Genomic DNA, 16,315 nt, shown 5'->3' with positions numbered 1-16,315 from the left:
ACAGAAAGAAAAATGAAAGAATATGAAAATAAGTTTATATTCATGGAGGAAAATAAAATATGGAATATTTCATTTAAACAGCAATATCCCATTGAATATCAGCTGAAACAGATTTACTTCCTTTAAAGTATGTCTAGAATTTCTCCTGCATTGTTATTCAAAAAATGTCATAAGACTAGACATCAACTTACATTTCAATTACATTAACATTCATAATGGCATACCTATTTATGAAAAGGTAAGCATTACTTCAGAAAGACTCAGCTAAATTTACCAGACTCTTATCAGAAATTGGATTCATGAACCCAAAGGTGCGTTCAGCCAGTTTAATACACTTTCTTCCTGACTCTGAAGTAACACAAGAATATGCCAATAAAATTTTCTGTTTTGATAGCCAATCTCTTGGTAAGACCATCAGAGGACAGTGTTCCTGTATAAATATAAATTTGTTTATTTCTTCCCTTCAAAGGGATTATGTAGGAGAATGTGAAAGCTTTTTAAAGCTGTGTATTTATCTGCAGTTTTTCTTACTGTTTTAATTTTGTTTTTACTTTCATATTTGAAATTTTAGTGTCAGATAATGAGACCTCCAAACAGAAACAGGCAAGTGTTCAAAAACAAAACAAAAAACACCCCAAATGAACAAACTCCCCATGCCAACCACTTTCAAAACCTTATGAACACTCTGGAGTTAAACATCTGCTTTCCAATACACATCTAGACTTACCCCTCATTACCAAAGGCCAGGGCAGAAGCATCTCAATCTGCATATCTTAAACATCCTAACAATGTAGGCTACTTTCAACCATTCTTTAAACTACTTCCAAGCAGCACTTGTTTATTCGTGAACTAGCTCAAAAAATTGGACCAAAAAAATTCTTCTAACACTCTTGGCGACTTGCCTTCCATGAATTTATTTTAAGCCCCCTTAACTGATGTAAGAAAAAGAAAAGCAGAATTTGGGAGCACTGAATCAGACAGTTTTAGATTATACTTACTGCAGATATTTAAATGAAATATGTTATCAGTGCAGTTACAGTAAATATTAGTGTTTTAATGAATGAAAAACAGGGCCAGCTAAGAAGCCGAGGCTGTATTTCACAACAAAATATCAACACGGGCTGATATTCTTTAATTTTAAATCTAGGAACGGTGGTGCGAGTGAAGAATGTAGTTGTGGCCCTCGGGGCTAATCAGCCCCGTCTTCTTCCTATAGATCAATTTTAGCCTCTCATTAGTCACCCCCTCTTAGCTACCTACTGGGGCTCTCGGACGCCATCCTCTTCTTTCTACCCTTCCAGATTCGTCTCCGTTGAGCACTAACGTCCCTCCGTTCAAAATGGCTCCCTTTTTAAAGTAGGCGCCCAGGAAGCCTCTGTTAAAGAAAGCCAAGATGGGAGCAACCATCGGCAAGCAGGGAAAGGAGGTCGCTGAGAGCAGTTCCTCCCACGTGACCTATGCGGAAACTAGTTGGATGAGTAACTGAAGACGCAGTCTCTTCAATCCTCCATTATGAGCAAAAAGAATCAGGTTTCGTATGTGAAGCCGGACGAACCCGCCTTCCTGAGTCGTTTCAAAGAGCGAATCGGCTATCGAGAGGGGCCCACCGTGGACACCAAGGTAACAGTATCAAACCTCCCCCCCCCTTCTCCCAAAGGCGCTTTTTCAAGAGGCAACTGGACTTTCTGATTTTTCTTTGAAGGCGTTTCGCTTCTTATCCAAGAAGCTTCTTCAGCTCTTGAAAAAGCACCTTTGGGACAACCATGACCTGGATGACTGAGAATCTCCATAGACTCCCCCCCCCTTCTGTTTCTGTTCCTTGGGCCCTCCCTTTCCTTAAAATCCATCCGGTCCATTGTTTCATTCAGCGCAAAATGGAAAACTCCCACCATACCACAGTCACCCCTTCCTTCTTAAATAGGATACTGCTTGAATAATGACCACATTGAAATAATTGCAATCAGGAGTACTGGAATTGTGGTTACTCATGCAGTTGTGACATCTCACTTTAATGACGGCTTTGCATAATGACTGAGATTCTGAGCTCAATTGTGGTCATAAATTAATTGTAATTTTCTAACTACCAGCAGTACTTATACATTCCCATTATACCTTCTCTTATCAAGGAGAAGTCAAGAAGTCTCAGTTCTTTGCCACATAGATATATTCTAGTTCCATCCTTTATAATACTATAGAAAACTTACAATACTATGATTTTCTGTTGGTTTTGGGATAGGAGAAGCATGGTAAAACACCCCTATAGATACGATTGAGGGCAAAACTGGAAAAGGAAGAAAAAAGAAAAAAAACCTGTGAAACAAATCTGGGGAAAGATACAGCCTTTGATTAAAATTTGGATTTTTTTAGAAGTAGATAGCAAGTCTAGGCAAGTTTCTGTGCTAAGAATATCTCTTTTTTCTGCTGTGGAAGTCACTTTTTCCTTATTTCCCTGGAGCTGCCCCCTAGATATATGATAGCCCCCTCATACAAATGATGATATCAAAATTTTCAAAGTATTACTTAAAGTAGGAGATAGGGTCACAATATAAAGACTCAGAAAACTACTGGAAGAGAAGGTTAACCTCACCTTTTTAGCTCAACCCTTTCACTATTCAATTTTCCTTCCCCTAAGTTTCTTTTTTCAATGATAACCTATTTGTGTAGATTGGTACTCACATCTTTTCTAGAGAGAACAGCTTCCAGCTCCTGAAGATGACAGTGGAAGTGATAAGGAAGATGAACAACCACAGGTGATTGTACTGAAAAAAGGAGACCTAACTGCAGAAGAAATTGCAAAGATCAAAGAGGAGCTCAAAGAGGTCACAGGTATATTATAGAATTGTTAATTCCTAAGTTATTGTTGTACCATTTGTCCTCTAGGAAAGAAGGCAGAATGTAGGAAAGGACTTTGCTGTAGCAGGAACCAATCCACTAGTTTAGTTTTCCACCCTTTGCAGGTATCTTTTTAAAAAATAAACAAACAAACAGGACTGCCCAGGAAGGATTCATCTTTTCCTATCCTGTAGCTATCCACTAGGCTTTGCAAGCTTTTTGATTGCAAAACTTATAATTAAGAAAACAAGGAAATTCTGCTTGCAAGTTGCTGAGCTAATCAGTCTTAACAGCAGTAACAGGATTTATTTGATCAGATATTAAATTATAATTACAGTAAAAGTATTTTAAGTGCCTCTTTGTAGGGTATCCTTATTTGTTAACTTCCTTTTATACAATGCTGATCAGTTTCCTTACTGATTTCCCCATTTATATGACGGACAAAGTCATCATGATTGAAACACTCATTTGAGATGGGCAGTTAAACAAACTGAATAAATAAATAAACTTCCCCATTAAAGTTTTCTTAAAAATATCTCTCAGAATCAACAGATTGGAATGGTCTAGATTTTAAGGAGTAAGTTGTTGCATAAGGTAGATGCTTTTATCCCCACTTTCCAAGCATTCATGTTAGTGATTTTTACTTACAGCCACCTGAAATTATCTATTCCTACTACTGTACTACTTTATTTCTTTTATCCAACATGCTTTTATTTTATTTTAGTTCTCTCTCCACTTAGTAAAGAATAGGATAAGAATAGTAGGCAGGATGAGATGGAACTTTATAGCAATAGCTAAGTTGGAGGGAACAGAGAGCTAGCAGTCTTTTTGTTTTGAAGAAGACAATTTTTTTGCAGGCAAGTATTGTATATATTACTTTTTAAGAACTTAACACAAAAAGGTAATTTTTGGTAATTAAATCTTTGTAATCATACTGGGGAAAATAGATATTTTTTTCTTATGAAGATGTGTTTAAGCCTGTTATTTTACTTTAACATTAATTTGTTCTCTGAGAGCAAAACTAATTTCTAAAATAAAATTACTTCAGTAAGTTAATGTAGGGTTTTCTTTTTTTTTACAAGACTCCCACATGAATCCTGAAGAGAATTGCTCTTATTTATAGAATAGAACAGTGCTGAGCTCAGCTGGAAGGGAACTTGGAGGTCTTCTAGTCCAGCCCCCTGCTCAAGCAGGAGGACCTGTACAATCTCAGATAAGTGACTGTCCAGTCTCTTCTTAAAAACCTCCAATGATAGAGCATACACGATTTCTGAAGGCAAGCTGTTCTACTGGTTTATTGTCCTCACTGTTAAAAAGTTTCTCCTTAATTCCAGGTTGCTTCTCTCTTTAGTTAGTTTCCAACCATTGTTTCATGTCCTGCCCTCTGGGTGCTTTGTAGAATAATTTGACCCCCTCTTCTTTGTGACAGCCTTTCAAATACTTTCAAATATCATGCCACCCCAGCCCTTCTTTTCTCTAGACTAGGCAAACCCAAATCCTGCAGCCATTCTTCATATGTTTTAGTTGGATCATCTTAGTTGCTTTTCTCTGAACTTTTTTCAAAGTCTCAATATCTCTTGTGTATCTTGGTGGCTAAAATTGGTTGCAGTATTCCAGGTATGGTCATACTACCGTTTTATAAAGCAGTACTAATATTTCAGATGATCTTGATTTTATGCCGCTCTTTATACAATTCAGGATTGCATTAGCTTTTTTGGCTACTGCTGCACACTGCTGGCTCATATTCAAGTGATCATCCACTAGGACTCCAAGGCCTCTATCACAGTTACTGTTTTTGAGCTAGGTCTCACCTAATCTGTATTTATACCTTTGATTTTTCTTGCCTAAATGTAAAACTTTGCTTTTCTCCACATTAAAATTCATCTTATTGGATAGGACCCATTATTCAAGTCTATCAAGATCTTTTTGGATTCTGAGTTTGTCTTCAGGGGTGTTGGCTATTCCTGCTAGTTTAGTGTCCTCTACAAATTTGATAAGTTCTCCTTCTATCCCCTCATGTAAGTCATTTATGAAGATATTGAAGAGTACAGGGCCTAAGAATGAACTTTGTGGTAGCCCTCTACTTACTTCTCTCCATGTGGATGTAGTACCATTAAAGACTACTCACTGAGTACTGTTTGTCAGCCAGTTACAAATCCATCTGGTGGTAATATTATCTATTCCATTTTTTTTTAGCTTACCAAGAAGTAGATTGTGGTTTACTATGTAAAATGCCTTACTGAAATCTAAGTATACCTTGTCCACAGCATTTTGCTGCTCTACTAATAGAGTCATTTTATCAAAGAATGAAATACAATTGGTTTTGCATGATCTGTTTTTAACAAACCCATGCTTGTTACTAGTTATAACATTTGCTTTTAGTTGTTTGCAGAACTTTTTCTTGATTATCTTTTCCAGGATCTTCCCAAGTATTGATGATAATTGATTGGTCTGTAGTTTCTTGGGTCTGGTTTTTTTCCCCTTTCTTGAAGATTAGAAACCACCTCAGCCCTTTTCCAATTCTCAGGTACTTTCCTGGTGATCCAGGATTTTTGAAAAATTTGATACAATGATTCTGAGGTATCATCAGCCAGCTCTTTCAAAGCTGTGTTGTAATCTGTCAGATCCCGGTTATTTATATTCATCAAGGTCAAATGGGTATTCTCTTATTATTTTCTTGCTTATTTTAATTTTTTTTCTAGTTTATCTTTTACAGTAGGTTTTTTTGGTACATTGGACTATATTTTTGTGTGTGTGAAGACTGATGCAAAGAATGAGTTAAGCAGCTCTCCCTACTGCCTGTTACTTCCTTGCCATCTTCTCTCTTTACTGGACCTACTGTTTCATTGATGTTTTCTTGTTATTAATATGTAGAAAGAAACCTTTTAAAATTATCTTTGACTCATTCGGAGCCTTTGCTTTCCTTATTTCCTCTTTGTTCTGGCTATCTGCTAATAATCAGCCTTAGTAATGTGTCCCTCTTTTGTAGTCTTTAACACTTTTTACAAAATAATATATTACAGGAATAGTAAATTGGGGTATTAAACTTTTTTCGTTTACAGGCAGTCCTCGAGTTACAACTACAATTGAGCCCAAAATTTCTGTTGTTGTGTGAGATATTTGTTAAGTGAGTTTTGTTCCATTTTACAACTTTTCTTATGATACTTAACTAGTTGTTAAGTGAATCACTGCGGTTGATATTGGTAACACCGTTGTTAAATGAATCTGGCATGACCATTGATTTTGTTTGTGAAAAGGTTAAAAAGCTGATCACATGACATTGGGGCATAAGTATGAACCAGTTGCCAAGCATTTGAATTTGGATCATCTGATCATGGGAATGCTACAAAGGTCGTAATAATAATAAGTCACTTTTTTCATGCCGTTGTGACTTTGAACAGTCACTAAATGAGCTGTTGTAAGTTGAGGACTACCTGTATTCATTATAATTTGTATAATTTTTTCCTGCAGCTTTTCTAATACTTCATCCTATGGGACATTGTAATGTATCCTTAAGTTGAAAAACTTGACATAATGTCTTCTTAGTAACTCAAATTGTTATCTTATTTTAGTCTTGTTCATTTTGCACACTTGTTTTTTCTTCCCCTCTTTTTCCCTAAAAACATATGCTTCACATTATTCGTTAGGTATTAAAGTATACATTATTTATTCCAAAATGCTGCTGCAGTGTTTATGACTGGCAGGTTTACTGAGTTGCTATTATGTCTGTAAAGTTGTACAGTACGCAAAATGATTTTTAACATTGAGAAAAAAAGATTGGATTCTAGTGTTCTTTTATTTCAATTATTTAAGCAGACATCATTAGGTGGTTGAATGTGGTAATCTGAAAACCATGAGATACAATTCTAATGAAAACATTAGAAACCCTTTTTAATGCGTCATTTATATAGACATGAGTATACCAATGATGTCAGAGAAAATCAAATAATTATTTTAGCAAGCTTGCAGTTAAAAGCTACATAGATTGAACAATACATACTTTGTATTGTTTTCCTATGGTTCATTTAGGATACGAGAGAATAAAGAATGCAAGAAATTAAATATAATGCTCAGAAAACCATTCAGTGGTTTTTTTTGTAATAAGTTTTTATTTTATTTTATAGTATATAAAAAGTCCAACTTCAGAGTTGAACAGTATGTTGAATGGGTACAAATCATTTTAGGAAGTAACATTCAAAGTATTTACTGCAATATTCATCACATTTATATCAATATATATTAATACAAATAATAGTCATACTATTTGTTTAACCAATTTAACACATCTTCCCTGTATCACTCACTGATCCTTTCATATATTTCCCTGTTCTAGCTCCTATTTTTGTCAGCCATTAATAAAATAAGTCCCAAGTCAAAAAATATTGTTTCTTTCTTTTCCTTAATTGTAAGTGTTAGCTTGTCCATTTCTGCACATTAATATTTTTCTAATCACGTCTTCATCAGTTAGGATCTCTTCACATATCCACTGTTGTGCAAATACTCTTCTCGCTGCCATTAATACGTGTAAAATCAGATATATATTCCCTTTATTATACTTATCTGGTAAAATGCCCAACAAAAATGTCTCTGACTTCAACTCTATATGTTGTTTTATCATTTTTTGCAACCATGTATGTATTTTTTGTCCAATATTTTTTCGCTTTTTGACATGTCCACTGCATATGATAGTATGAACCAGGTGTCTGCTGACATTTCCAACATTTTGCAGATTTATTCTTAATCATCTTTGCAAATCTTGAGGGTGGAAATGCCATCTATAAAACATTTTATAAAAATTTTCTTGGTATGCAGTAGATATTGTTAATTTATAATTTCTATCCCATAATTTCTGCCATTGGTCTAACTTAATTGAGTAGCCAAAATTTTTAGCCCATACTATCAATGTCTCTTTTATTTGTTCCTCTTCCATCTTAATACTTAACAAATAGCTGTATATTTTCTTTATTAATTTTTCATCTGTCCCAGTTAATATTTGACCTAATCCTGTTAATTCTTTATTTAAACCATACATTTTAACAGCCTTCTAATATCTAGATTGTGTTTGCACATATGATCACCATGCTATTTCAGTCTCTTGATCACTCAATTCCTGTTTAGTTTTAAGTTCCCCTTTTTCATTTAAAATATATTTATATCTAGTAACATTCTCTATATCAATAACATTTGGATAAATCAATGCTTCCATTGTTGAAAGCCAGACCGGTATTTTCAAATAATGCTGTTCTTTAATTTTCTCCCAAACTAATAATAGTACATTCCTAATATAGTGTCTTTGGAAACAGCTGTGTATTTTTTCCCCTCGTACCATAACCTATTTCAAGATCATGTGCCTTGAATGTCAGTAGTCTTTTATTCCTCAAGCGTATGCGCGGGGAGCTGTGTGTGCATGTGCAGGGGGAGAGGACATTGCATTATGGGCGTGGGCATGCACATGCGTGACACCCCCTCCCGCTCCCCCATGCTTTTGGCACGCCTCGACAAAAAGATTGCCTTTATCATATTAATAAATCTCACCAAAGTATTTTAGTTGTAACAACATAAATTGCCAATTCACATTATCAAATGATTTGAGAAAACAGTTCATTGTTGATCAGTGATTTGTGATGACAGACCAGGATTTGTAATATGTTAGAAGTGTGTTGACCTAGAATGGAAGATCAATGTATTGCACATATTGTGAAAAATTAGATAAATTTGCAGAACTTGATAAAATGTTTACTAAATATCGAGAGATTGATGAATAATTAACACATGAAAAAGCTAGTAAAAATTAGTGGATAGAATATGGCCTGTTGTAAAAAAAAAAACCAAATAAAAATGGCATTACTGGAAATAAGTATTGGTTATGTGAATAGAAACATAATTGTAAATTGAATGCAGTAGAACTCAGTTAATTAAGAGAATATGTGTAGGAGAACAAGAAGAAATAGAATGAATGATTAATAAGTGCTGAATGTGAATTGAATATATAAATGCCCCCCCCCCCCAGTATGTATGTATGTATGTATGTATGTATGTATGTATGTATGTATGTATGTGTTGGAGACAAAAAATGTCTAGTTGCCACTTTCTGATAATCCTACCTGGATGATTGGGAATCTTCACTTTCATATTGTTATGCACTTTGGGGAAGAAACTGAAGCTGGAGTGTGCGAATAAGAAACTACAGTAAGAAAAATGGCAGTCTACAGAAATCACCTATGCTTTATTTTTGACCGGTTGGCATCACAGCAGGATTGTTACGGGATAGCGGAGCTCCATGGAGCACCGTGAAACCAATATCTGCTTGCCAGGAGACCCTACAGGGCCAAAGCCACCTGGGGGGGGGGGGGTGATGAAGAAAAGAGGGATGTTTTGTGGATCACGAGGATGGAAAATAAGAACTATTTGATATTATTGGATAACACAAGAAGAAAGAGGAGAAGAAAGAAAATAGTGAAAGGCAAACAACGCATGGAAGGCCTTTTTATTTTGGTTTCATATGTACTGGAGTGTTGGCTGCTTAGAAGTGTTAGTGAGCCGTTTGAAGACAACTAACATCTCTGAAACTGAATATTTGACTTTGTGGACTAAAAACATTTGGGAAAATTTGGTGAGCCAATCTGGATTATTAAAATCATCTGATAAAACATTCCACAAGAAGAAAGAAGAAAAATTGAATAAGACCTAAATATTTGGAAAAATTGGTGCAAATTGGAAAATTTTAAGGACTATAAATTTAGGAGATTTTGAGGAATAGTTCCAGGACTGTATATTTTATTAATACTGGTGTTTTTGATGTTTCTGGACAACTGGGTTATTGAAATTTTTGTGGAATATTGAGCAGTGATTAGTGTAGTTTATTAGCACAAAATGCTTCAGCAAGAGAAAACAAACATAATCTATAAAGAAATATTATTTATCTTTCAATGTATTAAGGAAGATAAAACAAAGAATCATAGAGAGATGATGGGATTGATGCAATATTACTGTGAATTAGGAAAAACCCAGCAAATGACAATACAAAATGAACAAAAAATTCAGAAAATAGAGAATCCAGAAACAACTGAGGAAAGAATAGAGATAATTCCATAAATGATACAAGCAGATAAAGAGATGGAAGAGATAGCAATAATTTCACAGAACAAAGAGAATATATTTTAAGAATTCAAAATAGAAAAGAGAATGAAAAGAAAGATTTCCTAAACATGATCGGGGAGTTGCAGATCGATGCTCTAGAGATTCAACAGCAGATGTGGACAAGGCTATGCGAGCTGTGAGCGCCTCCACCTGTATACTGGACCCGTGTCCCTCCTGGCTGGTTGCCAACAGCAGTGAGGTGACACGAGGCTGGATCCAGGCGGTTGTTACCACCTCTCTTCGGGAGGGACACCTCCCCACCGCGCTGAAGGCGGCGGTGGTGAGACCCCTCCTGAAGAAACCGTCCTTGGATCCAGCAATTCTTAACAACTACCGTCCAGTCTCCAACCTCCCCTTTGTGGGGAAGGTTGTTGAGAAGGTGGTGGCCTTCCAGCTTCAGCGTACCTTGGAGGAAGCTAACTATCTTGACCCCTTCCAGTCTGGCTTCAGGCCCGGTTACAGCACAGAAACCGCTTTGGTCGCATTGACCGATGATCTCTGGAGAGCCAGAGATGGAGGCCATGCGTCCATCCTGGTTCTCCTTGACCTCTCAGCGGCTTTCGATACCATCGACCATGGTATCCTTCTGCGACGACTGCGGGAGGTGGGAGTGGGAGGCACTGTTCTGCAGTGGTTCTCCTCCTACCTCTCGGACAGGTCGCAGTCGGTGTTGGTGGGGGGGCAGAGATCGTCCCCGAGGCCCCTTACTTGTGGGGTGCCGCAGGGTTCGGTCTTATCCCCCCTACTATTTAACATATACATGAAACCGCTGGGCGAGATCATTCGGAGGCACGGGATAAAATACCACCAATATGCGGACGATACACAGTTGTATCTGTCCGCCCCGTGCCAACTCAATGAAGCGGTGGAAGTGATGAACCGGGGCCTTGAGGCTGTTAAAGACTGGATGAGAGCTAACAAACTGGTGCTCAACCCGGAAAAGACCGAGTGGCTGTTGTGTTTTCCTCCCAAAAATTTGGTTAATGTTCCATCAATCAGGCTGGGGGGACAAAATTTATACCCCTCAGACAGGGTCCGCAACTTGGGAGTCCTCCTGGACCCACAGCTGAGTTTCGACCATCATTTGTCAGCTGTGACCAGGGGGGCATTTGCTCAGGTTCGCCTGATGCGCCAGTTGCGGCCCTACCTGAACCGGGAGGCTCTCACAACAGTCACTCGAGCCCTTGTGACCTCTAGGCTGGAATACTGCAACGTGCTCTACATGGGGCTGTCCTTGAAGAGCGCCCGGAGACTTCAGCTAGTCCAGAATGCGGCCGCGCGAGTGATTGTGGGCGCACCACGGTTCGCCCACATAACACCGATCCTCCGTGAGCTGCGCTGGCTACCTGTTGATCTCCGGGTGCACTTCAAGGTCCTACTTACCACTCACAAAGCGCTCCATGGTAGTGGATCTGGCTATTTGAGAGACCGCCTTCTGCCAATTACCTCCCTGCGTCCCATCAGATCGCACAGGGTAGGCCTCCTCCGAATCCCATCCGCCAGTCAGTGCCGACTGGCGACTACTCGGAGGAGAGCCTTCTCAGTTGCAGCTCCGACGCTATGGAACAATCTCCCCGTGGAGATTCGCACCCTCACCACCGCCCAGGCCTTCCGCACAGCCCTCAAGAACTGGCTAGCCCGTCAGGCCTGGGGATGAAAAATCTTAGTTTGTCCCCTCCCGAATGATGAATGAATGTTGTGCTCTATTTTTAATATTATGTATTGTCTTATGTCTTTTGTCTTTGTACCCCCTTTCCCGTGTTTTGTAAGCCGCCCTGAGTCCCCTCAGGGAAAAGGGCGGCCTATAAATTATAATAAACATTCCAAACATTCCAAACAGCAAGAGATAAACACTGTGGCAGAAGAAATGTTTAGATCAAATAAACATGATACATAAGTTACAAGATACCAGAGGAGAAGCAGGAAAGATTCACCAAAATGTTAATAAAGAGTTGAAATTCTAAAAACGGCAAGAAATGATGGATAGAGATAGAATATTTTTAACATGGTGGTTATTTTAGTAAGTGTTAGAAAAAAGAAGTAGAAAGTAGAAATTGGGAAAATAGTATTATGTATCCTGAAGCATAATTATTATGTATACACAAATACTAGACATTGAAAAATTACAATTATGTATATTTAAATGTTAATACCATTATCAGAATTGAATGGAAAGTATATTGACCCAGATAAATACACTGTTCACCAAGCACTTATGGATGTTAAAGAAAAAAAATCACATTTAAAAAAAAATCACCTATGCTTTAATTTAGTTGGTATATTCCAATGATTCTGCCTTTTCACCCTAACCAACTTGCTCAGACTGAACAAGCTGCTTGGATGGACAGAAAAATGTGTCTCAAAAAGAAAATACATCCAGTTGCCATGACTCAACTTTCAGACAAGAAGACCAAGAATCTTCATCAACATATGTCTGCTTGCTTGCTGTTGTGACAGGGTAGGCGTGTCGTGTCCGGTTGGCTGAATCATGGCGTGTCCGGTTGGCTGAATCATGTTTCTCCCACCCCCACACCTCTGCCTCTACCTGCTGTTTGGAAGGCTGGGCCGGCTGTTCCAGTACTCGGATTCACCTGTGCTATATAGGCTGTGCAGCCCCAGGGTGTGCTGGCCAAGGGTCCGGTGAGCTGCGGCTGCTGCCAGACTCCATTACCCCCCCCCCCCCTCTGCACTCGCCGCCTCCTATGCTGGCCATTCCCCCATCAGGGCTGATGATCTTAACGGGGGCTTATTTTGGGGCTAAGGCTTAAGGGTTACGAGCAACCTAAAAAAATTCATGGTATGAGGTTTTTTTTTTAATTGGGTCTTATTTTTGGGAAAACACGGTATTGCTCAGTAGTTTGGAGTAAATTTTTATTACAAAATTGATTTCTTCATAATGTTCTATTATTTAACATAGGTTACTCAGTAAAAGTAATGGTTTTGGTAATGTTTTATTTATAAATCACATGAATTACAGGCAGTTTCAAGGGAAAATTTGGCTTGTGAATTATAGCTGTAGCTTTCCTATATATTTTAAAGAAAAAAGACTTGAGGTACTTTAATCCTGCAGCTGATTTTTACTCTCTTGTATTTTCACCCCAAAAGACGACCTCATGAACTGGTCCAAGAAAATAAATATATATAGAATTCAGAACTTGGATTCTGTATGTGTGTTTTGCTGGTGTTTAGTGTTTTGCTACCATATTTTTAGCAGTATATAATTTAATTGAATGGTAGTTGTGAACCAGCATCTGCTAGACTCCTTAACTTGTGTGTTCCAAGTTTGATTTGACATAGGTAAAAGATTTTCAGGTTTGTGCCATCAGTTCATACTTTACTTGCTCAACCTTCACCCTTTACTTTCTGGTTGATGAAACTAGCTTCCTGAATTGTTGACTGAATCCATTTTTATTGTCTGCGGGGGATAACAAAATGTCAAGTTCGGACCCACAAAATTCAACTCCCAAAATCTGCACAGCCACTGGACAGAGGCACAAAAATGCAGTGCATTCTGAATATTTGGATGCCATCTTGTGGCCATCTGAATATTTGTAAAGAAGATTTGATAACCCTAATCAAATTTCTGATCTTGATCAGAAAATTTTTTTATTTTTAAAAAAATAATCAGCATACTATTCAAGTTAACTATTCTTTTCTGCTCCAATAGGTTTGGAGTAAACTCTGAATTTGATTAATTTTTGTAAATGCTTACAATAATTTTCTAATACATTTTAAATTTTGTAATAGATTCAGAATCTGCATTTCTGAAAGTTTACAACAGAAGTGAAGCTTGACTTTACTCTGACAATTATTAATTACAGCATAGTTTTTGTGGCTTTAGTGCTGCCAATGGCTGCATTAAAATTGTCCAAAATGTCTTGTCATGCACAAGAAAATTGCCCCCCTCCTTCATAGTAAGAGAACTGAGTGAAGATTTAGATTATCAAAGAGAAGATTGCTTATAAATCAGAAAATTTCTGTAGCTGAAATATCTGTATTGACTGATGATACCTCTCTAGCATTTGTAATGGAAATTCTCCCAGCTGTGTGTGGCAATGCAGAATATTATCTGAAATTTTTGAATGTAAAAATATTCTTTGAAAGGTTTTATTCCTCAGGATACTTGATGAAATCTGTTGGATCATTGTAATTAAGAAAAGAAAGTATATAAAAGATCATTTGTATATTTACCTCTAGAAGCTGATCCTGAAGATGGGAAGATTATATTCCGGAAACCTCCTAAGCGTTCAGCAGAAGAGAACTATTTTGGTTTGACAGTTACTTCAAATAAAAAAATTAAAGCGATAAAGAAGAATTCTCTAAATTTTCAAAATTCAGCTAAGCAAGTTAAAAATAAAAGCTTGCTTTCTTTTGATGCTGAAGAAAGTGATGATTAGGAACAATCTAATTGCTGTATACACGTTTTCTTAAAGCAAACAGGCTTTACATTTTATAAATGAGGCTTTGCATTCAGCATTTAGAATTATTTTCACATTTTTACTCATACACATTGTAAAATGCAATATATTTTATTTGGGACTAAGAATGTAAATATTACTTCGGGAAAACTTCCTGTTCTTTCTTAAAAATCTCAGGAAATTTATTGGGGTTATGCTTATGCTAACTATATTGATTTCAAAGGGAAGATCCTGACACAACACAGGCTTTGGTAAAAAAATATTTGGAAATCCTGTATGCTTGTAACTAGAGTTGGATTGTGTTGCTACAAAACATGTAGCAAGATTAACTATGTAAGGCTTCATCAAGGAGCTGATCTGAACAGCTGTTTTAAGTAAAGCTGATATTCTGCTACTACTAATTGGCTAAAATTATTTTGTCTTTATCTTTTACCCCTAACCTTCAGTAAATAAAAAGATTTTCTGTGTATATAATATTTTTCTTATTACCGATATTATAAATGATTATCCTTTAGTGTAGAAAATACAGTAGAGACCTCAAATGTATGATTGAGAAAGTCCCACTGTGTTGTCACATAACTCCTTGTGTAGGTGTGGCGGTCACCCATGGCCCAGTGCATAACAGGGCATGCGCAGCCACGCTGAACCACAGGAAACAAACTCCATAACATCCTGATATCCTGATAGTGCATAACATAACATCCTGATAGTTCACTCTAGACGTGCCTTACCCAATGATGCCCAGGATTTGACCATATATAGACAGAACTTCCCTGAGCAGTAGATTAGCAATTGTACTTTTACGGGCTGTTTTAATCACATGCTATTGCTCCTCCTGCCTTTGTCCTATCTCAATAAAAGGGGCTCCCAGACCCCCAATCTGGGTCGCTCCATCCCGAGAAAGCTCGTGACCGTGTCTTTTCTCAACATTGACCTCATGGACGAACCACGGGTACTTCGCATTTGGTGACCCCGACGTGATTACCTTTGTCGCCAGCCCTTCACTCACCCCCGACTGGGCAAAGTCTCGCAACCAGGGCCGGCCGTCAGCGAATGGAGCACCCTCCCAAATCGTGAGTATGGGCTCGGGCTTCTCGAAGGCTCAGACTGCGCACCTGCAGGAACTTCGGGATATCGTTAAATCCTCCAGTGCAATCTCTCAAGCGGCAGGTCGTCCGCTTCCCATTCCCCCGAAAAAACATTTCCTCTCTATTGGCTTACATCTATAAGAATTGTCCCATTTACCCTGAGAAGGGCTCTCTTAAAGTCTCCTTATGGATCAAATTGGGTATTTATTTCCATGAGGAACCTCGAGCCCCGCCAGAAGTTCTCACTACTTGGAGACTTCTTGTAAAATGCCTTCAAATTCATGAGGAAGACATGCAGGGGGCTGCTCTTAAGCCCTCGGAAACAACTCCCCCGCACTACGAGATCGCCCCTCCTGCTGGCCAGGCGATGGCCCTCTCCGAGACCCCACCAACTCCCCCGGCCCCTCCGGAAGAGAAGACGTCCCCTCTCCCTTCTGCCCCTTCCCCTGCCCCGCAAATGTGGTGCAGCGCTCTCCAGGACGCCCTGCGCGATGCTTATAATCAAGGGGACATGGAATTGGCACAGGATTGTTTCCCCGTTTCCTTTCAAACCAACGCGGCTGGGGGGGTTGTACCCACTCATACCGCAATCCCCTATAGGGTTATTAAGGATCTCAAGCAAGCAGTTTCCACCTATGGGGTGCAATCTCCATACTGCAAGGGACTGTTCCAAACCCTTTTCTCACCCCTACGTGCTGGAGGATTGGAAACTTATTCTTGGCATGCTTCTTACCCCCTCCCAGTTTGCCATTTGGGCCTCCGAATACCTTAGATTGACAAGGCAATTGCCAGGGGTCTGCCCAACAATGTTACTGCCCCTCAGCTAAAGGGAGGGGA

General features: G+C 38.4%; 1 protein-coding gene across 3 annotated transcripts; it reads left to right on the top strand.

Moving 5' to 3' along the window:
- The first annotated feature begins 1,260 nt into the window (after nt 1-1,260).
- On the top strand, nt 1,261-14,859 carry KIAA1143 (KIAA1143 ortholog). 3 transcript variants are annotated; one of them, XM_032237025.1, is made up of 5 exons: nt 1,261-1,620; nt 2,688-2,826; nt 6,304-6,338; nt 12,295-12,430; nt 14,170-14,257. In XM_032237025.1, the coding sequence occupies exons 1-4, from the start codon at nt 1,513-1,515 to the stop codon at nt 12,424-12,426; spliced, it is 414 nt and encodes a 137-aa protein (XP_032092916.1). In that variant the 5' UTR covers nt 1,261-1,512; the 3' UTR covers nt 12,427-12,430; nt 14,170-14,257. The 3 variants fall into 3 exon arrangements, with proteins under 3 accessions (XP_032092916.1, XP_032092917.1, XP_032092915.1); XM_032237026.1 differs by lacking the exons at nt 6,304-6,338; nt 12,295-12,430 and adding an exon at nt 5,251-5,359 and having other exon boundaries at nt 14,170-14,262; XM_032237024.1 differs by lacking the exons at nt 6,304-6,338; nt 12,295-12,430 and having other exon boundaries at nt 1,450-1,620; nt 14,170-14,859.
- Nucleotides 14,860-16,315: the final 1,456 nt, after the last annotated feature.

This window comes from Thamnophis elegans, chromosome Z, assembly GCF_009769535.1.
Source record: "Thamnophis elegans isolate rThaEle1 chromosome Z, rThaEle1.pri, whole genome shotgun sequence".
Lineage (NCBI taxonomy): Eukaryota > Metazoa > Chordata > Lepidosauria > Squamata > Colubridae > Thamnophis > Thamnophis elegans.
Note: the sequence above shows the minus strand (reverse complement) of the source record. Positions and strands in the feature narration are given on the sequence as shown.